Here is a 17,490-nt window from a genome sequence, read left to right on the forward strand (position 1 = left end):
CTCATCTCTACAGGTCCGGGACCGTGGCTCTCAGGGAGATCCACCACTACCAGAAGTCCACCGAGCTGCTCATCCAGAAGCTGCACTTCTAGCACCTGGTCCTGGAGATCACCCAGGACTTCAAGACCGACCTGAGCTTCCAGAGCTCAGTCGTTATGGCTCCGCAGGAGGCCAGCAAGGCTCACCTGGTGGGACTCTTTGAAGACACCAGGACCGAGGACACATCGGAACAGAATGCTACAAGAGACCCTTCCTGCCTCCAGCCATCAACTCTTTAACAAAACCAGGATTATGAGCTACAACAACATTTAATTTCCCTTTGGGATTAATGAAGTAATTCTGAATTTGAATTGAATTGAATTGAATCACTTTTAAGCTTTTTTATATAGAATTATTTACACATTCTTGTGTTTGTTTTGTTTTCTTGTGTCTTGTTGGACCCTCTTCAAACATCACCACAACCTCAGCAGAGCTTGGGTGGAACACGGACCACTGACCCTCAATCAGCTTTGAGCCCTAACCTGCCTTTTTAATTATCAAAATAATTTAAAATGTCCAAATTTTTTTGCGAGCAATTTCTAACATCATTCCTAAAATCCAAACACCCTCTCAGAAGAATTCTTTTGTTTTAGATGATTGACAAACAAAGTCCTACTTTACATCAATAAAGGGTTAATTGTTACTTTGTTATTATCTTGCTAAATCGTACTCAAAGTAATCAATTCATTTCACCTTAGCAAAGGTTCCTCAAATCTTTAGTGTTAGTCTTATTCTTGTTGTGCTTCCTTTAGTTACTTTAGTTTACTTTTGTTATAAAACCTTAAAAGACAAAATTTAGTTTCCTTCTTATTGGGTATATATATATATATATATATATATATATATAATGATAAGAAATTCCTGTGATGAACAGAGTCAACTTGAGCTGTTGAGTTCTGTTAATGATAAAGATTAAAAAATCTTTTATTGTCATACCAGCTCACACTTGCATGTTTGTGGTACAAAATTCAGACTCAGGCCCCAGGTCAAGATGCCTAATAAATAAATAAATGAATACATATAAATAAATAATAAAAGAGTATAAATATGGAGAATATATCTATCCATATCTACACATACAAACATACAAAAACGTATGTATGAGATGAAGCTGAATGAAGTGGGGTTCGAGGGAAGACTGCTCCCTACAGACCTCTGTTCAGCCTTAATGACCCTCTGCAGAGCCATCCTCTCAGCAGCAGTGCAGTTTCTGTACCACATGGTGATACAGGTGCAGAGAATGTTCTTTACCACACAGCGATAAAAGCTCTTTAGGACTGAGCGCCCAAGTCCAACTTTCCGCAGCTTTCTGAGGAAGTAGAGATGCTGGTGGGCCTTCCTGACCAGACAGGAAGTGTTGGCACTCCAGGTAAGGTCATTGGATATATGCACACCCAGGTATCTGGAGCTGGAGACCACCTCTATAGCTGGTCATCCGATGTACCCAGCACTACATGTAGGCATTTATTTGTTTATTTTTTAGTTGGCCAGAAACATAATATTGATCAGTTTAGTGCTGGGCGATATAGAAAAAATCCTATATCACGATATGGATAATTTTATATCACGATAACGATATATATCACGATATACCCCAATTACGTACATTGTCTGTTATTCTCTGAAAAATATGAAAAAATAATCTCATTTGTTACTTTTTCAAGCTTTATTTCGAAGTGACATTTAACTGAACTTTCACAAATGAGATCTGCTGCATTTCAGTGCAGCAATATATATGTACCTGTTAGACGTAACAGTATCAAATGACAACAGACTCCATTATCTTCGGCCGGCTATAGTTTCACTTTTCACAACTTTCCCGGCTCTTTTACAACTTGTTTGTTTGCACTTTTTGGATTGTTGAATATTCTTTTTCGTGTTTCTTCTTTAAGTGATAGAAGNCCCGGGTTTGATACTTCATGCGTCTCCATCTTTCAGCACTTATGGTGAAAACACCGCGCCGCACAGAAAGCTGCTGCCGTAAAGCACGTTGCAAAATAGTTATTTTTTCTTCTTATATAAACTGAATGTATGCAAAGTGACAACACTAATACATTCGTTGTAGCCTACGTCATGAAATATTTATATGAATCATTGATACAATTATGATAGAAACGATAGAAGAAAATATATCAGGATAGACACTTTTCTATCGTCCCCACGATATGTATCCTTATATCGCCCAGCACTAGATCAGTTGTAAACTAGGTTTTTCTTTTTATGTTGTTTAGGCAAAACCTGCAAGGCTGAGAAACTACAAGTACAATGAGCTTCGATGTAGATTAGTTTTGTGAATTTTTGGTTAATCTGAGGTAGAATTGCAAAGAGGCAGAAAATTTCCAGTAAATTTTAAGAAACCTTCTACTGGATAAAACTGGGGAATTTTGAAATTATTTTAAATTAGAAACTTATTGAAATTAATGGGAATCTTGGGTAATCTAAACTATCATATTCAAACAAAAATTTAGCTATATTCTTTTTCTAAATTCCTGTTTGTTTTTTTTGTTTTGTCATTCTTTTCCCATAATAAAACAAAAATCTGTAAATTGCATATCACAAAATTGAAAAATTCATGTAAACAACTTTCATTCACACAACTTTGAACAAAACTATTAGTCCTTTTTATCTGCATAAAAACAAAAACAAATTTCAGTGAATTCCATTTCACATCATAACTGTTTACAAGTCTGAACAAAACCTTTTACATGTTGCTATTTCCATATGCCCCTACATGTCTAGGTGACATAGTTCATCAGTTTCTAGGTGACATAGTTTATCAGCTTTTTCTCTGATCCACCTCCTTCCAACCAGCTGCAATAATAAAACAGGATTTTACCAAAGTAAATGTGAACTTACTGGAACATGATGTTGGATAACCTAATTACACAAAGTCTCCATTTATATGCAATTGTGTATTTATATTTTGTTGGGATATTTTTGGCCTCAAGTGAACTTTCACTTTACCTCAAGTCAATCTTTTTTTAACTTCCTCTTTCTGTATTTCAAAAGGGCATTACCTCACTTACACTCCATCCTATTAAGCCAGAACCCAGTATCCCATGATGCCTTTTTTTCTGTTGTCCCAGCTGTGTGACTGGATTTTAGGAGCATAGCGGTAAAATGTGACAGGTAGGGGGCCAGGGATGGCAGAGGGAGATGGGTGGTGGGGTCGAGCCACTTGCAAATGTTGCAATAACACAACAAGCCCTCGGCTAATAGAGATGTTTGGTGAGCAATGTTTTTATAACCTGAATCATTGTTAAGTGTGTGTGTGTGTGTGTACACATTTAAGTAAGGTCATTTCAGGTTAGTCTGACCTGAGTCCTTATATAGCTGTTTTGATCAGAGTCCATGTGTGAACAGCAGAAAAACCTGGAGACCTCAGACTTTCTCAGTTTCCTCACACACTCCCACATTTAGTCAACTTGGTTCTAGTATCATGACTGTAATTAGGCACAGCTTGTTACTTGCTGTGTAAATACATAAAGACTGTAAATGTTAGGAAAACAGTCAATGCTTTAGAACATAACTAGACTCCCTTCAGGATTTCACAGGCATTTTTTGTGATTGTTGCGGGCTAAAATGTCTGATTTCGCGGGGCATTGTCCTAAAAGTTGCGATGAAAAGTTGCGATTTCTTTTTTTTTTTTTTTTACTGAAATCAATAAAAAAACATAACTTTTAATATATAAAGCAAAAATCCTTACTAGTTTTGTAAGATAATTACCAACAAACATTGACATTCTCAAAAGGTGCTTTATTTGAGAACTTTGATAGCTTCTAAACTGACATTCATGACCATTTCTGGATTGTCCCTCGTCTGCAGCTCTCCTCACGTGTTTTGCAGAAACAAAGTGTTTGTCGATGCGTTTATGTTCGATGATTACACTGCAGGACGTGCAAAACAGCTGCAGCTGGGGAGGAAACTGGTTTGGGACCGCAGTGAAGTTAGTTTTAACTTGGATGTTGGATATTCACGCTCCAGAGTTAGCGGCGTCAAGTTCACGGCTGACCCGAAACAGGAACGCTAACATCGGCCAGCCATTCCTCGCCGCCCCCTTCTCTCACGCGCGGCGGTTCACTTAGGGGACGGCTGGCCGGCATTAGCGTTCCTGTTTCGGGTCAGCCGTGAGCTAGACGCCGCTAACTCCGCGGAGCGCGAATATCCAACATCCAACTTAAAACTAACTTCACTGCGGTGTTTTGCTGAAATCTTTGTGGGCAAATGTGAAGCATTAGCGCACATTTTGGCTTCGGTCGCTGCTCCTGCATGCTCCCGGCATTCTGATGTTAACAGGAAGTGATGTCACATGTCTTCTTCGTGAGTTATTTGGGGTTATTTTGTATTCCACCATAAATATTGGGTTAAAGTTGCTGTGTTTTGGACAAAGTTGCAATTTTGCAGAGTTTGCTTGATTTAGCGTTAATAGTTGCGATCGCAACATTGCGAAATCCTGGAGGGTCTGACTGGTAGGTCAAACAGCCTGTGGGGCAAATGTGGCATTCTACTGAAACCATGTAGCATACAGAAAACTGGAGTCTTACTCTTCTGTAGTTTGCTCCAAAATCTGCAGAATATTTATTCTTTTCAGAATGTTAAATGTCTTCAGCTTTTAAAAAGCAATGAAATACTACAGATGCAAAGACTGCAGTCTTACAGCTTACTTATTTTGACGTAGACCAAATGTATTTTCAATGTAATAAACTGTAGTTATTAGCATCCAAATTCAATTTTTCACAGTTTTTGTTTTTTATGCAGCTATCTATATAGCTGCATCTGAATGAACCGCAAAACTTACAGAGCAGTTTCCTTTGCACAGATGAGACCAAATTAAAGAGGTTTGGCTAAAACCACAGCATTTCAGCTCAAACACAATACCAACTGTAAAGCACGGTGGTGGAGGGTTGATGGCTTGGGCGTGTTTTGCAGCCACAGGCCCTGGGCACTTTGCAGTCACTTAACTCCTTTGTGGATCAGAGTATTATATACAAGCTGTTGAATCATAGGGTGTTTTTCACACACAGCTGTTGCATTTTAGCCTAATCTTTGTTTGAGTAATAATGACATAGTGGAATCTGTTGTGTTTTTCTACTTAAGGTTAGGTTTAACTCATCTTAGAACCTGGTAAACACCAGATCATTATTTTGTTTGGATACATAAAGCCTGAGAATTAAGAGGGTGGACTTACTTTCCCCATAACTGTATATAGGTTGCTTCACGTGGTGCTCTACCATTACTGTGTTTGTGTTATACAAGGATATACCGTTTGAGACTTTTTTTTGACCCCTAAGCTGATTTGTGTCATTACAGATGGAGTGTTGACCAACACATTTTGTCTGTCTACATCTCTTTAGTCAGCATTCTTTTGCAAAACAAGATCACATCTCGTTTTCAAATACCAACTGGTTCAGACATTATTGTCAGTCCTGATTATTACTGTCATGGCTGTTTACAGAGACATGTTCACGTTACTGTTGTATCTTAAATACATTGTCAGAAAACATTTGTGTTCAACAACAGTTGAACAGTGTTTCTTTTTGCTCATGTTGTCACAGTAACCAGTCTCTTGGTATCTGTAGTGATGTCAAGCTGATGCGAATTTCCTTTTCAGTAACTTTATTTATTCACGTTGTTTATAGTCCGTGCAGTCTGTGTATCCTCACTCTTCCTCATCTATCATTCCATGCATTCATTCATCCCTCCATCCTTGTGGTTAACAACCAGCAGAGCAGCATTCCAGTAGTGCCCCCTGCCAAAGCATCTGTATTGTGGTGTGGCGTTCACATTGTTGTGTCAGACAAAGCTGTGCTCTTCATGAAATAATTCAGCTGGACGGTGGCCATCGCATGGATCATTCAGGACTCTCTGCTCTCCACAGCAGCTGACCTGACGGCCTGAATTCAGCCTTAATCAGAGTACAGGAGGCAACTTTTTATTCTTGGTGTTTATGTCTGCTGTTAGTAAGCGGAATACAAAGTTCACCAGCGACACTCTTATTTAACAAAGTCTGTCTTTTATGAGTGGCAAATTATTAGGCACCTCTGGATTAGATTTAGTTGCAATTCAGAGGGCTGCAATGCAATGCAATAAAATAAAAATGTTTATTGTTGCATTTTGATTATATGCAATTGTCAGGTTCGTAATTAAACACCAGAAGTCAGCTTGGAAAAAGTCAGCTTGAAACCAGCCATCTCCTGTGCTGGTCCCAAGCCCCGGTAAATGGTGAGGGTTGTGTCAGGAAGGGCATCCAGCGTAGAACACTTCTGCCAAAACTAACATGCAGGTTCATCCAAGTGACACCTAACCAGATTGGTCGAGGCCTGGGTTAACAACAACCACCGCTGACAAACAGGGGGCTGGTGGAAGTGGTGCTACTGTTAGTCGAAGATCATGAGGAGGGAAATGTGCCAGGAGACAGAGAGAGAAGAGGAAAGTCAAGAGTGTAGGACTGAGGGGAGCAACTCTAAATGTAGGGATAATGACAGGCAAAGGTAGAGAGCTGGCTGACATGATGCAGAGGAGGAAGGTAGATGCATTATGTGTGCAAGAGATGAAGTGGAAGGGCAGCAAGGCTCATAGCATTGAGGCAGAGTTTAAGCTGTTTTACTGTTGTAGCGGTGCATCTGCAAAAAACAAATATATCTATATATCACTCTTAAAAAAACGACCATCCAATGGCTCAGCCTTATTTTATACCAAGAAAGAGCACCACAGATGCCATCTTTGCTCTGTGGATGCTGATGGAGAAGTACAGAGAGGGTCAGAAAGAACTTCATTCTAGTACATTCTAGTACAGGACTTCAAGTACTTAGGGTCGAATGTCCAGTAAAACAGGGAGTGTGGTAAAGAGGTGAAGAAGAGAGTCCAGGCAGGATGGAGTGGATGGAGAAAAGTTTCAGGAGTTATTTGTGACAAAAAGATGGCAGCAAAGGTCAAAGGAAATGTTTATAAGACAGTGGTGAGACCAGCTATGTTGTATGGTTTGGAGACAGTGGGACGGACAAAAATACAGGAGACAGAACTGGAAGTGGCAGAGCTGAAGATGTTGAGGTTCTCCTTGGGAGGGATGAGGATGGATAGGATTAGGAAAAGCTAATGTGTTTAGCATTGTGTTTATCACTGGAAAATTATAAACATATCAAAGATTTTGCTAATTTTTTTTAGACGTTCAACTTTTACTTGCAGACATTCTTCATGGTTCAGGAAAGAAAAGATCAAAAACGTGCTGTAGAGAGCACAGGTCCTGGTTGACCCATGTCAGGGTTTCCCCCAGAAAAGAGGCTAATCCCGGTGGTAGATGGCCGTTCGCCGGCCGACCGTGATTTAGTAAAAGAAAACGAGTAAAGTTATCAGGAATGTTGAAAATATGGCTATTTATTATAGGATATTGTAAGATATTTGTGTCAAATATTTACACAACTACAGTTTTACAAAAAGGCACTTTTGAAATACTTTTTAAACAAAAAAATCCAATTAAAATAAATAAATAATAATAATAACACGGACCCGGAGCGCGCGGTGGAGGCGTTTATACTAGTTGCTTACATCGGAGCAGTATTCTCCAAAAAGACAGGGGGAAGTACGCTATGTAACCTGTGGAAATACGGTAAAAAGAGAGCAGATGGTTGAATGGAGCGCAGTGCACGCAGTCCTTGCCAAGTTACAAAAGGTGTACGATGCTCCACCGCGCGGGACCTTCACCCAGGGGCGGGGACAACACCATTGTGTCACTGTTGGCACACGCACCCTCGCGCCGTGAAATAGATGAAGATAACAGTTTCGGGGGTGCGCGTGGGAAATATAAAATATATATATAAAAAATGACATATTTAGAATAAACAAGCGGAGCTTAGCTGGCGGCCAGCTCAGCAATAATAAATATAACACGCTGGGGGAAACCCTGCAGCTAAAGTTGAGGCTAAGATCGTTTGCAAATGAGCAATGCCGAGATATTCCAAATTCTAACAGCAGAATTTTCATAGCTGATTGTCAAGTTTAAACAAAAGCGAGCAATATTTGAAGTTTCTAACACATTCTTTACAAAAGTCCAAACAATCATTTAATGTAGAAATTGTGTTAAATGCATAAAAAAATCAAATAAAAAACATTAGCAAATGATGTATTTTGACAGCTGTGATGGCTTTAAGGCTTCACTAGTTTTCTGTTTATTGCTGTTTTCTTAAGACGGGACATATTACAGTTTGGTGCCATCCATTTGTCTGTCTGTACACAATTTCTTGTCTGAGCTCTAAATTAATAACTTTTTATCATTGAAATGTCAAACCACACAGTTGGACATGTTATGGGTCGAGGATGATCTCTATTGATTTCAAGTCACAGGGTTAAAGGTCAAAGTTACTGGTGACACCTTTGTGAAAACCTTGTCTGTGCTCCAGCTCCCTGGATTTTTTGACATTTATTTATATATATATAATAATTTGACTCTTTCTTTCTGTTTTTCAGATTGAGCGACAGAGGTCCAGTATTGTGCCTCCTCCTCATCACTCTCTTCTGCCTGTGACCTTTGGCCCCTCCCTTCTTCTCTTCCCTGAGACCTTTGACCCTCAGCCACACTGAGAAGCTGCTCTCCTCTGGTTGCAGATGTCAACATTACAGAAAACACTTGTTTTTTTCATTGTTAAATGTTTTTGTGTTTTATATGCATATCTGGTCCTGGTAATCATTTTCTCCCTCCCTTATGTGATGGATGCTGCTCCCTCCTCTTTAGTTTACCACAGTTTTTCAGCAGACAGCGGTCTGTGAACTTTGACTGAGGGATATCAACACAAGCACAGGTAGTTTTGTTCCCTCACCCCTGCACATGGTATTAAAAAAGGGAAATTGGAAATTTAAGCAGAGGCATTAAGGCAAGATTTAGAAGCTTGCATGCGGTTTTATGCTTGAACTCTTAATTTTCATCATTTATTAATAAAACTTTTACCCTATGCATAATTCATCATCAACAACATTACATTTTCAACAGCTGTTTGGTAGAAAACCTTTATGTATTTAAATTTGTTATATATTTTTTTCTTTGTTTTCTTTTGAAATGGTACATCCTTGTTGCTGGGTTCATAACATGCTCATTCCCAAGGTATGACGTGTTTCTGACACACTTCGGATCATTTTACCAGCCATTCATGCGTCGGCATCACAACACTTACTTCTGCCTCAGCAAGCCAGCTCGAAATCTGAGGAACTCAGCGTTTGCGTGTTAACTCAAGAAAACAGAGTGCTTTATGTATTTATTGGATTTGATGCACATTATTTATTTAATACTACAGGTACAAATGTTCCAGCACATTTCCTTATTTGCTCTGCTGACTGACGTTACTCAACAGGGTGGGAAAATAACAACAAAGCAACCACTGAAAGTTTTTGTATGTTAAAGTTGAGAGCTATAAATGAGCTCAAGACCATTCTGGTTTGAATGATGTCCAACACTGAGGAGTTATTAGACAAAACTAAACACATTATATTTACAGTTGCACTAATAGTTTAGACATGTAGAAATGTCTCACCTTACCTGTTGTGGATGAAAAAATAATTCAGTTCTGACTGGATTGATGAGCTAATGGCTCGTTTGACCAAAGACTAACGTGGATTGCTGCTGTCTTATAACAAGTCCAATTTAAAAACTGTCACAATAAATCATGTGAATACTATTTTATGCAAATTTACACTGCTGTCAATTTTATAGATAATTAAGTAGAATATTTTAGTTATTTACAAGTACAAGCTGCAGCAGCTAGCTGTAGCATTTCCAGCACATCCTGGGGGATTTTCAGCAGAAATATTGTGATATTTCAGCTGGAATAACTATGTTATGCAAAAATGATGACAATGTAAACGTTTATAAAATGGCATTTGCACAACTGAAGTTGTTTTAAGATGGCAGTAATCCACTTTGGGCTTTACCCTGCTTGGACTGTTAAACTTGGTTAGACTTAACGATACACTTTATTTCCTAAAACTGACGTCATTCAAACTACAGCAGGTAAGAAATTATTTCTTCATACCTTTTGCACAGAATGCCTTCTCAGAATATCTGAATATATATATATATATATATATATATATATATATATATATATATATATATATATATATATATATATATATATATAAAACCACTGATTGGAAAAAACAAGAAATGATCTTTCTCCTAAACAAGTTTAGATGTCTTCTAAACTTTCACTTTTAGCCCATATTTAGCCCAGTTTTAGCATAGATGTCTGAACCTTTTTATGTGTTGTTTAGACTTCTTTTAAACAAACGAAAGACCAGTGGGAAAGTTAAGAAATGTGTTTTTTCTGACTCCCGCTTAAGAGGAAACGAGACCATGTACAAAGGCTGATCAATTGTTTTGGACGTGGTTGTCCCTGGTTGAATCATTAGATCCATTTTCATTCAAAATTGTTCTGGAACTAAATTTCTCACATGTATAATCCGTAGAAAATTGGTTCGAGACTACCATAGTCTGTTTTTCCTCAACAAATTATTGTGAGATCCAGCAAGATGCAAGCTAAATATACCAGCCAGTTAAAGTGTCGATTTATGGACAATTTGTATCAATGTCATAATTGAAAATATATATTTTTTAAAACTGCATACACAAACTGCATGTAAAAACAAAATGATAAATTTGGCAATCAGCTGGGCACTCACTCCTTTAAATGTCCCCCCCCCCCCCTTTGTTGGAAAGACACATGCAGATTTGCTAAAATGCATCCTCACAGAACTTACAATATTACTTTAGAATACTTTCAAAGGATGTCATGTTACTAGTGTACAAAATCCTCATAACTTTCAAATCATAAAAACAACCATTTACTGTACATTCATTATTACCTGAAGAAATATTCTCATATTACCTAGGAAAAAAAGGCTAAATTAGTTGTTTTTTGCTGTTTGTTGGTTTTAATAACTCAAACCCTCCTTGTTGGACATAAAGTCAAGAAACTCAGACTGTGGTTGGTGGGTAAAAGTTCTTTTCCCACTCTGCTGCTTTCTGGTTTAACTCCGTTTTCTGCACAGAGCATTGTTGAATGGATGGATAAAGCTGTTTTTTATCATTATTTAAAAATGGTCAGACATACCTCATACAGTCCTTTATAACAGTTCAGATTTGAGCTGGAAACTTGGAAATAAGTAAAAGTGCAGTGATTCAGTCCTGCCTGCTGCTGTCTCGGCTCTTTGTCAGGCCTCTCAGTGCATTAAGTTCCATGTGACATTAACAGGTTCTCCATATTGTGAGCTGCAGCTCCAGGTGCAGCAGGCGGGACATACGTGTGCTGTGACGTCCTCTCGCTCATGTCTCCCACTTCAATCATAATCCGAGCTGAAGCTTGATGCCTCTGCCCTCTCTTTGCTACGCACGTTTCACATGTATGAGCTCGCTTTTTTCCCAGCAGAGTTCATTCAGAGAAATGGGTCTTAAACACAAAGATTCACAACTTTTAAAAAACGTTCTCATTTCTCCTCTGTCTTTGTTTTTCTTAGTTAGTCCTCATGGTGCAGCCTCACTGAGCCGAGCTGATTAATGTTAAGTCTTTAGAAAACTGTGGATTGGCTTTAGTTACCTAATAGCAGTTATGCAGATGACATATATTAAGATTTTGAATGGTTGTTGCAGAGATACATCCTTAATGTTGGCATTGAGCTCTGTGGGCTCCAGGTTAGCTTAAAAATCGAGCTGTTTTCTGTGTGAAATGTGCGTAAAGACAGAAGATGTCGGCTGAAGATTCGAACAGTAGAAATTTCACTAAAACTCCAGTTAAACTGATGTTTTTGATCCTGAAATTTCAATTTAGTCTTGTTAAACAGAATAAATTGAGCATTTTTTATCCTAATTCTTTTGCCATTTACATACAGACCGTTTTTATGCATCATCTACACGAACTTCTACTTTCAGGCTGGTTTGCGTCGATGGTTATAAGTTTGTAAAACTGTAAAAATAACAAAAAAAAAACAATTGCTGTATTTGTTAAAACTTTAAATAAATGGCTGACTAAATCCCATCCATGAGCTGCTCTAACAACAAACACTCGGCTATATTTTTTAGTTTCTATTTTTAGTTTTTCAAATTGTAGTGTTTATAAATCCAAGTGGGAAAAAAGTCGAGAAGTTAGTGTTGTGAGAAAAAAAGTATTTTATTTTCTAGCCCTTTCTTGTTTTAGTTGTTGAGCAAACCTGTGCTGTAAATGGTCTAAATTAACAAGTATCTACAAAATGTTTAAAGATTTTCAGCCTGTGACATGTCTTACTGGACATGATGAACATTTTGAGGTAATCTTTTTCCGATTCTCCCATTTCCTACTGTTAAATGAACAAAGATTTAATTAGAAGAATTAATTGGTTAAAAAAAAGATGGTAGTGCTTGATATTAGGGGGATTTCCAGGGGTTATTCAAAAATGTCCTTGTTTCCATCTTTATGTTGAACCCCCCTTTAAAGGTTTTGTCCCAACTGAATTAACTCGTACAAAGTTTGTTTTGGCAACAACACAACCTCAAAAATAGTTTGTTTTTTTTCTTTATTGAGTGCAGAGACCTATCTGCACTATTATGCAAACTTTTGTTTATCTCAAATCTTTTTTGTATTCTAGTTTACAAACATTCATCAGTTTGTTGTGTTAAAGCTTTTCTCAAAATGAAGCATTACAAGACTTTGTTTTTTTTAAGGTACAGAGGCATTTTGCATTTGTTTGTGCAAAGAATTGGGTTACAGTTTCAGTAATGTTTCTTTTTTGTAGCTATGATTCAGTTTCTTTGCTGCTGTGTAGTACAGTTGGCAGTAAGTGGCAAACATGAAGATCAACATAATGGTCAGACTTTTTTTAAACCAGAAGGTGAGATGATAAAGCTTCTTTCCTTTTCCTTCTCACTTTCTGAGTTGAATGCTGTTTATTAGCTTTACAGGAAAGAGGTGGAGGTGTGTACCCTGTGTATGTGCATTATTTTTCAACAATGCTGTCCTAAAATTAGCTTAAAAACGAGGAAAATTATGTTGGAAATAAGAATCGTCCTTCTGTAAATAAAGAAAGTTGTTGCTTTGTTTTCCCCGTTCTAATTGGTGCCTCAGCAGGTGCCCCTTCCCCCTCACTTTAGTTTGGTTTTTATAGTCTTTCTCCTTTTTGTTTCCTTGTGGAAGGAGGGGGGCAGGAGGGGGTACTCAGACACAATTTGAGCATAGGCATAGTGTTTATATTTATCAAAACTTTTTTGCTTTCAATAGAGCTATTGCAATAAAAATGTGTTCATGTAACCACCCTTGTCTCAGCTGTCTTTCTGGGTGTTCAAAGAGTAAATTTGCTCATCTTTTTCCCTCCTAATATATTACACATTGTTGATTACAAAAAAGATTTAAACAGCAAAAACTGAAAGGCATGTCACCCACTGCCCTTCCTGCCAGTGTAGCTCTAAGATCATCTTATACTGAGAAACAAAATCGTGTGTAATCTCACATACTCTTGGAATATGTGTTGTGAATGTCTCAGCTGTTACCATTTCACATTTTAGCTCAGTACCTGTAAAGTTTACTGAAGTATAGCCATTTGTTTGCTGCAGTGGCCATTTTGAATTGGGTTGATGCGAAAAGAAAATCAGTTGTAGATGTACAGCCAATGATTACTTTCTGAAATCCAATCTAGTGGTTAATAAGATATTATGCTAACAGACAAAAGTTTGACATTACCTCTTGGAGTCAGCCTTGTTTAAGGAAAGATGTCATTGCAAAGTGTTGCCAGTTAAGTATTTGTTGGGGACGATGTTAAGCTACTGACACATTTTTAGCTTAGTATTTGTAAAATAAGCTGGGTTACAATTTTTCTTTGTGTTCTCTAAAAGCAGTTGGGTGTGGCAGCCATCTTGAATTTGGTTGACTCCAAAAATGATTCAGTTGTAGATGTATACCCAATGATTACTTTCTGGAAGTTTAATTGAAATTTTTTAGTGATTCACAAGATATTTTACTGGTAGTACAGATCAAAATATTATGATGCTTCCTTCACCTTCAGTAGCAGGTAAACAACTAAAAACAACTCGACTTGTGCTCTCAAATAGGTAATGTAACCTCCTGACCTTCACAACTATACAATGATCAGAAATGTTTACACAAAAAACTTTAATGTTGCACTCTGATTTTTTATTGTGACCGATGTAAACTATCTGCTGGCAAATTAATATTATGGTTTTTTTTACCATTAATGGAGTAAGTTTAATTGGATTCATATGTTTGAATCTGGTATCTTGAGTTTTTCACAAGTCCTAGATCAGTAATGATAACTGATAGTAGATTCCAGTAAGAATTTCATCATGACAACATAAAAACTGGTTAGGTTTAGGCAATAAAAGTACTTGGTTAGGTTGAAGTAAGAAACCTAATTGCATAGGTTTAGGTAAGATAAAAGCTATCTTATTATAGAAGGATTCATTCAGCTTTGCGTAGAGAGTTACTGGTTGGATGTAAAGGACAAAAAATGAAAATAAGTAATAAATAGCAAACAGATTTGGGCCTAATCTGGGCTACTTTTTGATACCTACTCTGTAGCTATGGTACTAGCAAACTTTATTTGAGTTAAATTTAAACCCACAGATTATGAACTCAGTAAATAATTTAATAATAAGGATTTTAATTAATATGATCTTGAAGGTTTATATCAATATCACTGTACCTCAAACTAAAGCATTTGGCCGATGTATGTTTTAGGTCACATTTTGTCCTGTGGCTCTGTTACCTCTGATGTACAAGTGGAAAATGTAATTTTCCAAATATACAGTAGACACTTGCCAATCTCACCCCCTCCCCCAAATTGAGCAAAGTGGAAAAAAAAAAAATTGCAAGAACACATGCTTGTGTTTTCTCATTCCTGCGACTCTTTTTGCAGTTGTAGTGCTTTTAGACAAAGACAAGCACTGTTTATCCAACTCAGGTGACCAGCCCATCATTCCAAAGTTCATCTGTCAAAACAAGACAAAGTCCATTTTGGTTATGAGAGCTGAAGGAAAAGTTTTAAATCAGACTACAGACTGGTGTCCTCTTTTACAGTAAGTCTTAGGTAAGCTCAAATAAATGGCCAGTGACTGTTTAATGTCATTTTTCTATTTGAATTCAAGTTTGACAAACCAGAAAACAAACCAGGAAAGTCAAGCCCCACATTTCAACATGTGTAAAGTTTTTTATCCTAATATTACCTAAGCAAAACATGCTTTTTCTATATGGTTAAACTGTAAAAGAGTACAATAAAACATTTCTGTCATGGACTTGTATCCATATGTGCTGTAAACTGATGAATCTCATTTGCATGTTTTTGTAACAAGTGGACAGTTTAATCTTGAGATTAAATTGACCATTTATCAGATTTCAACAACTAAAGGAGGAAATTTGTTCATCACAGCAAAACTTATCAAAATGTTTACACACAATAAGTACGAAATAAAATTCTCTTTTAAGATTTCATTACAAAAATAATCAAGAAGACAAAATCAAGAAGACAAAATCAACAATTAAGACAACACAACAAAATTAGGACAATGCTGACATTTTAGGGTATAATATTTTGAGGAATGATTATTAAGTAATTACTTTGAATGAGGATTTTTCAAGATAAAACAGCAACAAGTAATACTTTCATAATCCAAGGTAAAATAGTTTATCAAAACCAAACAAATTCTTTAAACAAAACGTTTGAATTTTAGGCCTGATACTTTAAGTTTTTTATCTGCACAAGCGTTTGGAATACTTGAAATTATTTTTGGTAAATAGTTTATTTTGGAATTTGGTCAGAAGATGGTATTAATTTTGCCAGGTGGTTAGGTTAGTTTGAAGAAACATCAGATTGGAAATGGATGTTATTTATGCACCAGTTAAAAGATGATAGCCAGAACTTGAGGCGTCAAATCATCTCTTATTGTGCAAATAAAAAGAAGAAAAGCCTGGAGCGGCTAAAACTGTTAACAGATGAGATTCTACAGCTAGACAGGGGATACAGTCAATTATCTTCACAAGATTTACTTAAGAAATGTTCATTGCTACAAACTGAATTTAACATCCTATCTATCCAACAAGCCAAATATTTAATATCCAAATGTAGGTATGGCTATCACGAGCATGGTGAGAAGACTGGGTGCCTACGGCAGCGCTCAGCTGGCCAGGATGTCTCTGCAATAAACGATTACCGAGGTGTAAAATGTTGCGACAATGCTGGAATTAACAAATGCTTCGGCAAATTCTACCAGTCTTTATTTACCTCCGAATCATCACTTAGCCCAGACGAACTAGAGGATTTTTTTAAGGATGTTAAAATCCCTTCAGTAAATTCTGACCTGTCTAATGAGCTGAAGAAAGATTTTTCTCTAGAGGAGATAATCTCTGTGATCAAAAACATGCAAAACTGAAAGTCTCGAGGGCTACATGGCTTCCCTACGGAAGTTTTAAAGAAATTTTCAGACCTATACTTTCCCCTCTATTACTATCAATTTTTGAAGAATCTTTGGCCACACAATTATTACCATTGTCTATGTGTCAAGCTGTATTTTCACTGCTATTAAAGAAAGAGAAAGATCCTTTAAATTACAGTTCATATCGCATCACTAGGTTGGCATCTTTGCCTCTATCCCTGGGGGAAGAATCAACTCGATTAAAATGACAATAGTACCCAAATTTCTTTATTTATTCCAGAACGTGCCAGTGTTCCTTACTAAATCTTTTTTTTCCAACTTAAACAGTGAGTTATCAACATTTATTTGGAATAAAAAACATCCATGGATTGGCAGTAAGATGCTGCAACTACCCCGTCATCTTGGAGGCATGTCGTTCCCTAACTTCATGTACTATTACTGGGCAGCTAACATTAGAACCTTACTGTATTGGTTGGAGAAGGACACTCCTGTTCCAAGCTGGGTGGCCTTAGAAAGGAATTCAATCACATCTAGTTCCCTGCCTGCTCTACTCTGCTCCCAGCTACCTTTAAACAATCAGTTTCTACCTATACATCTAACCCAGTCGTAATCCACACAGTAAAAATCTGGAACCAGTGTAGGAGTTATTACTGGCTGCTCCAATATTAGATAATCCCATGTTTGCTCCCTCATTAATAGATTCAGCTTTCAGGGCGTGGGCTCTAAAAGGAATAAATTCATTATATGATCTCTATGTAGACAATAAGTTTGTCTCATTTGAACAGCTGGTACAGAAATTTGATATCCATAAATCACACTTTTTCAGGTATTTGCAATTGAGACATTTTGTAATGTCAAACACTGGGTGTTTTCCTTTACATCCTTCCTCTTTTCTTGTGGATAAGATTCTGGAGTGTGAGTCTGACTCAAAACATTCCATGAGTAGAGTTTATACATTGTTCAATGACACTAATTTGGACTCTCTGAAACATGGGTGGGAGATGGACTTGGAGGAATCCATATCAGACTCTGTTTGGCAAAAGGTTGTTCAA

The 17,490-nt window shown here is 37.2% G+C and overlaps 1 protein-coding gene across 1 annotated transcript in view; it reads left to right on the forward strand.

Moving 5' to 3' along the window:
• The window catches only part of LOC108247737 (insulin receptor substrate 2-B), a 30,612-nt gene extending 20,986 nt beyond the window's left edge, over positions 1-9,626 (forward strand). Inside the window, exon 2 of the mRNA XM_017436087.3 lies at positions 8,503-9,626. Coding sequence (XP_017291576.1) covers positions 8,503-8,507 — 5 coding nt within the window. The 3' untranslated portion in view covers positions 8,508-9,626. The remainder of the gene's footprint in view (positions 1-8,502) is intronic.
• Positions 9,627-17,490: the final 7,864 nt, after the last annotated feature.

The sequence above is a fragment of the Kryptolebias marmoratus genome, linkage group LG7 (assembly GCF_001649575.2).
Source record: "Kryptolebias marmoratus isolate JLee-2015 linkage group LG7, ASM164957v2, whole genome shotgun sequence".
Taxonomy (NCBI): Eukaryota; Metazoa; Chordata; class Actinopteri; order Cyprinodontiformes; family Rivulidae; genus Kryptolebias; species Kryptolebias marmoratus.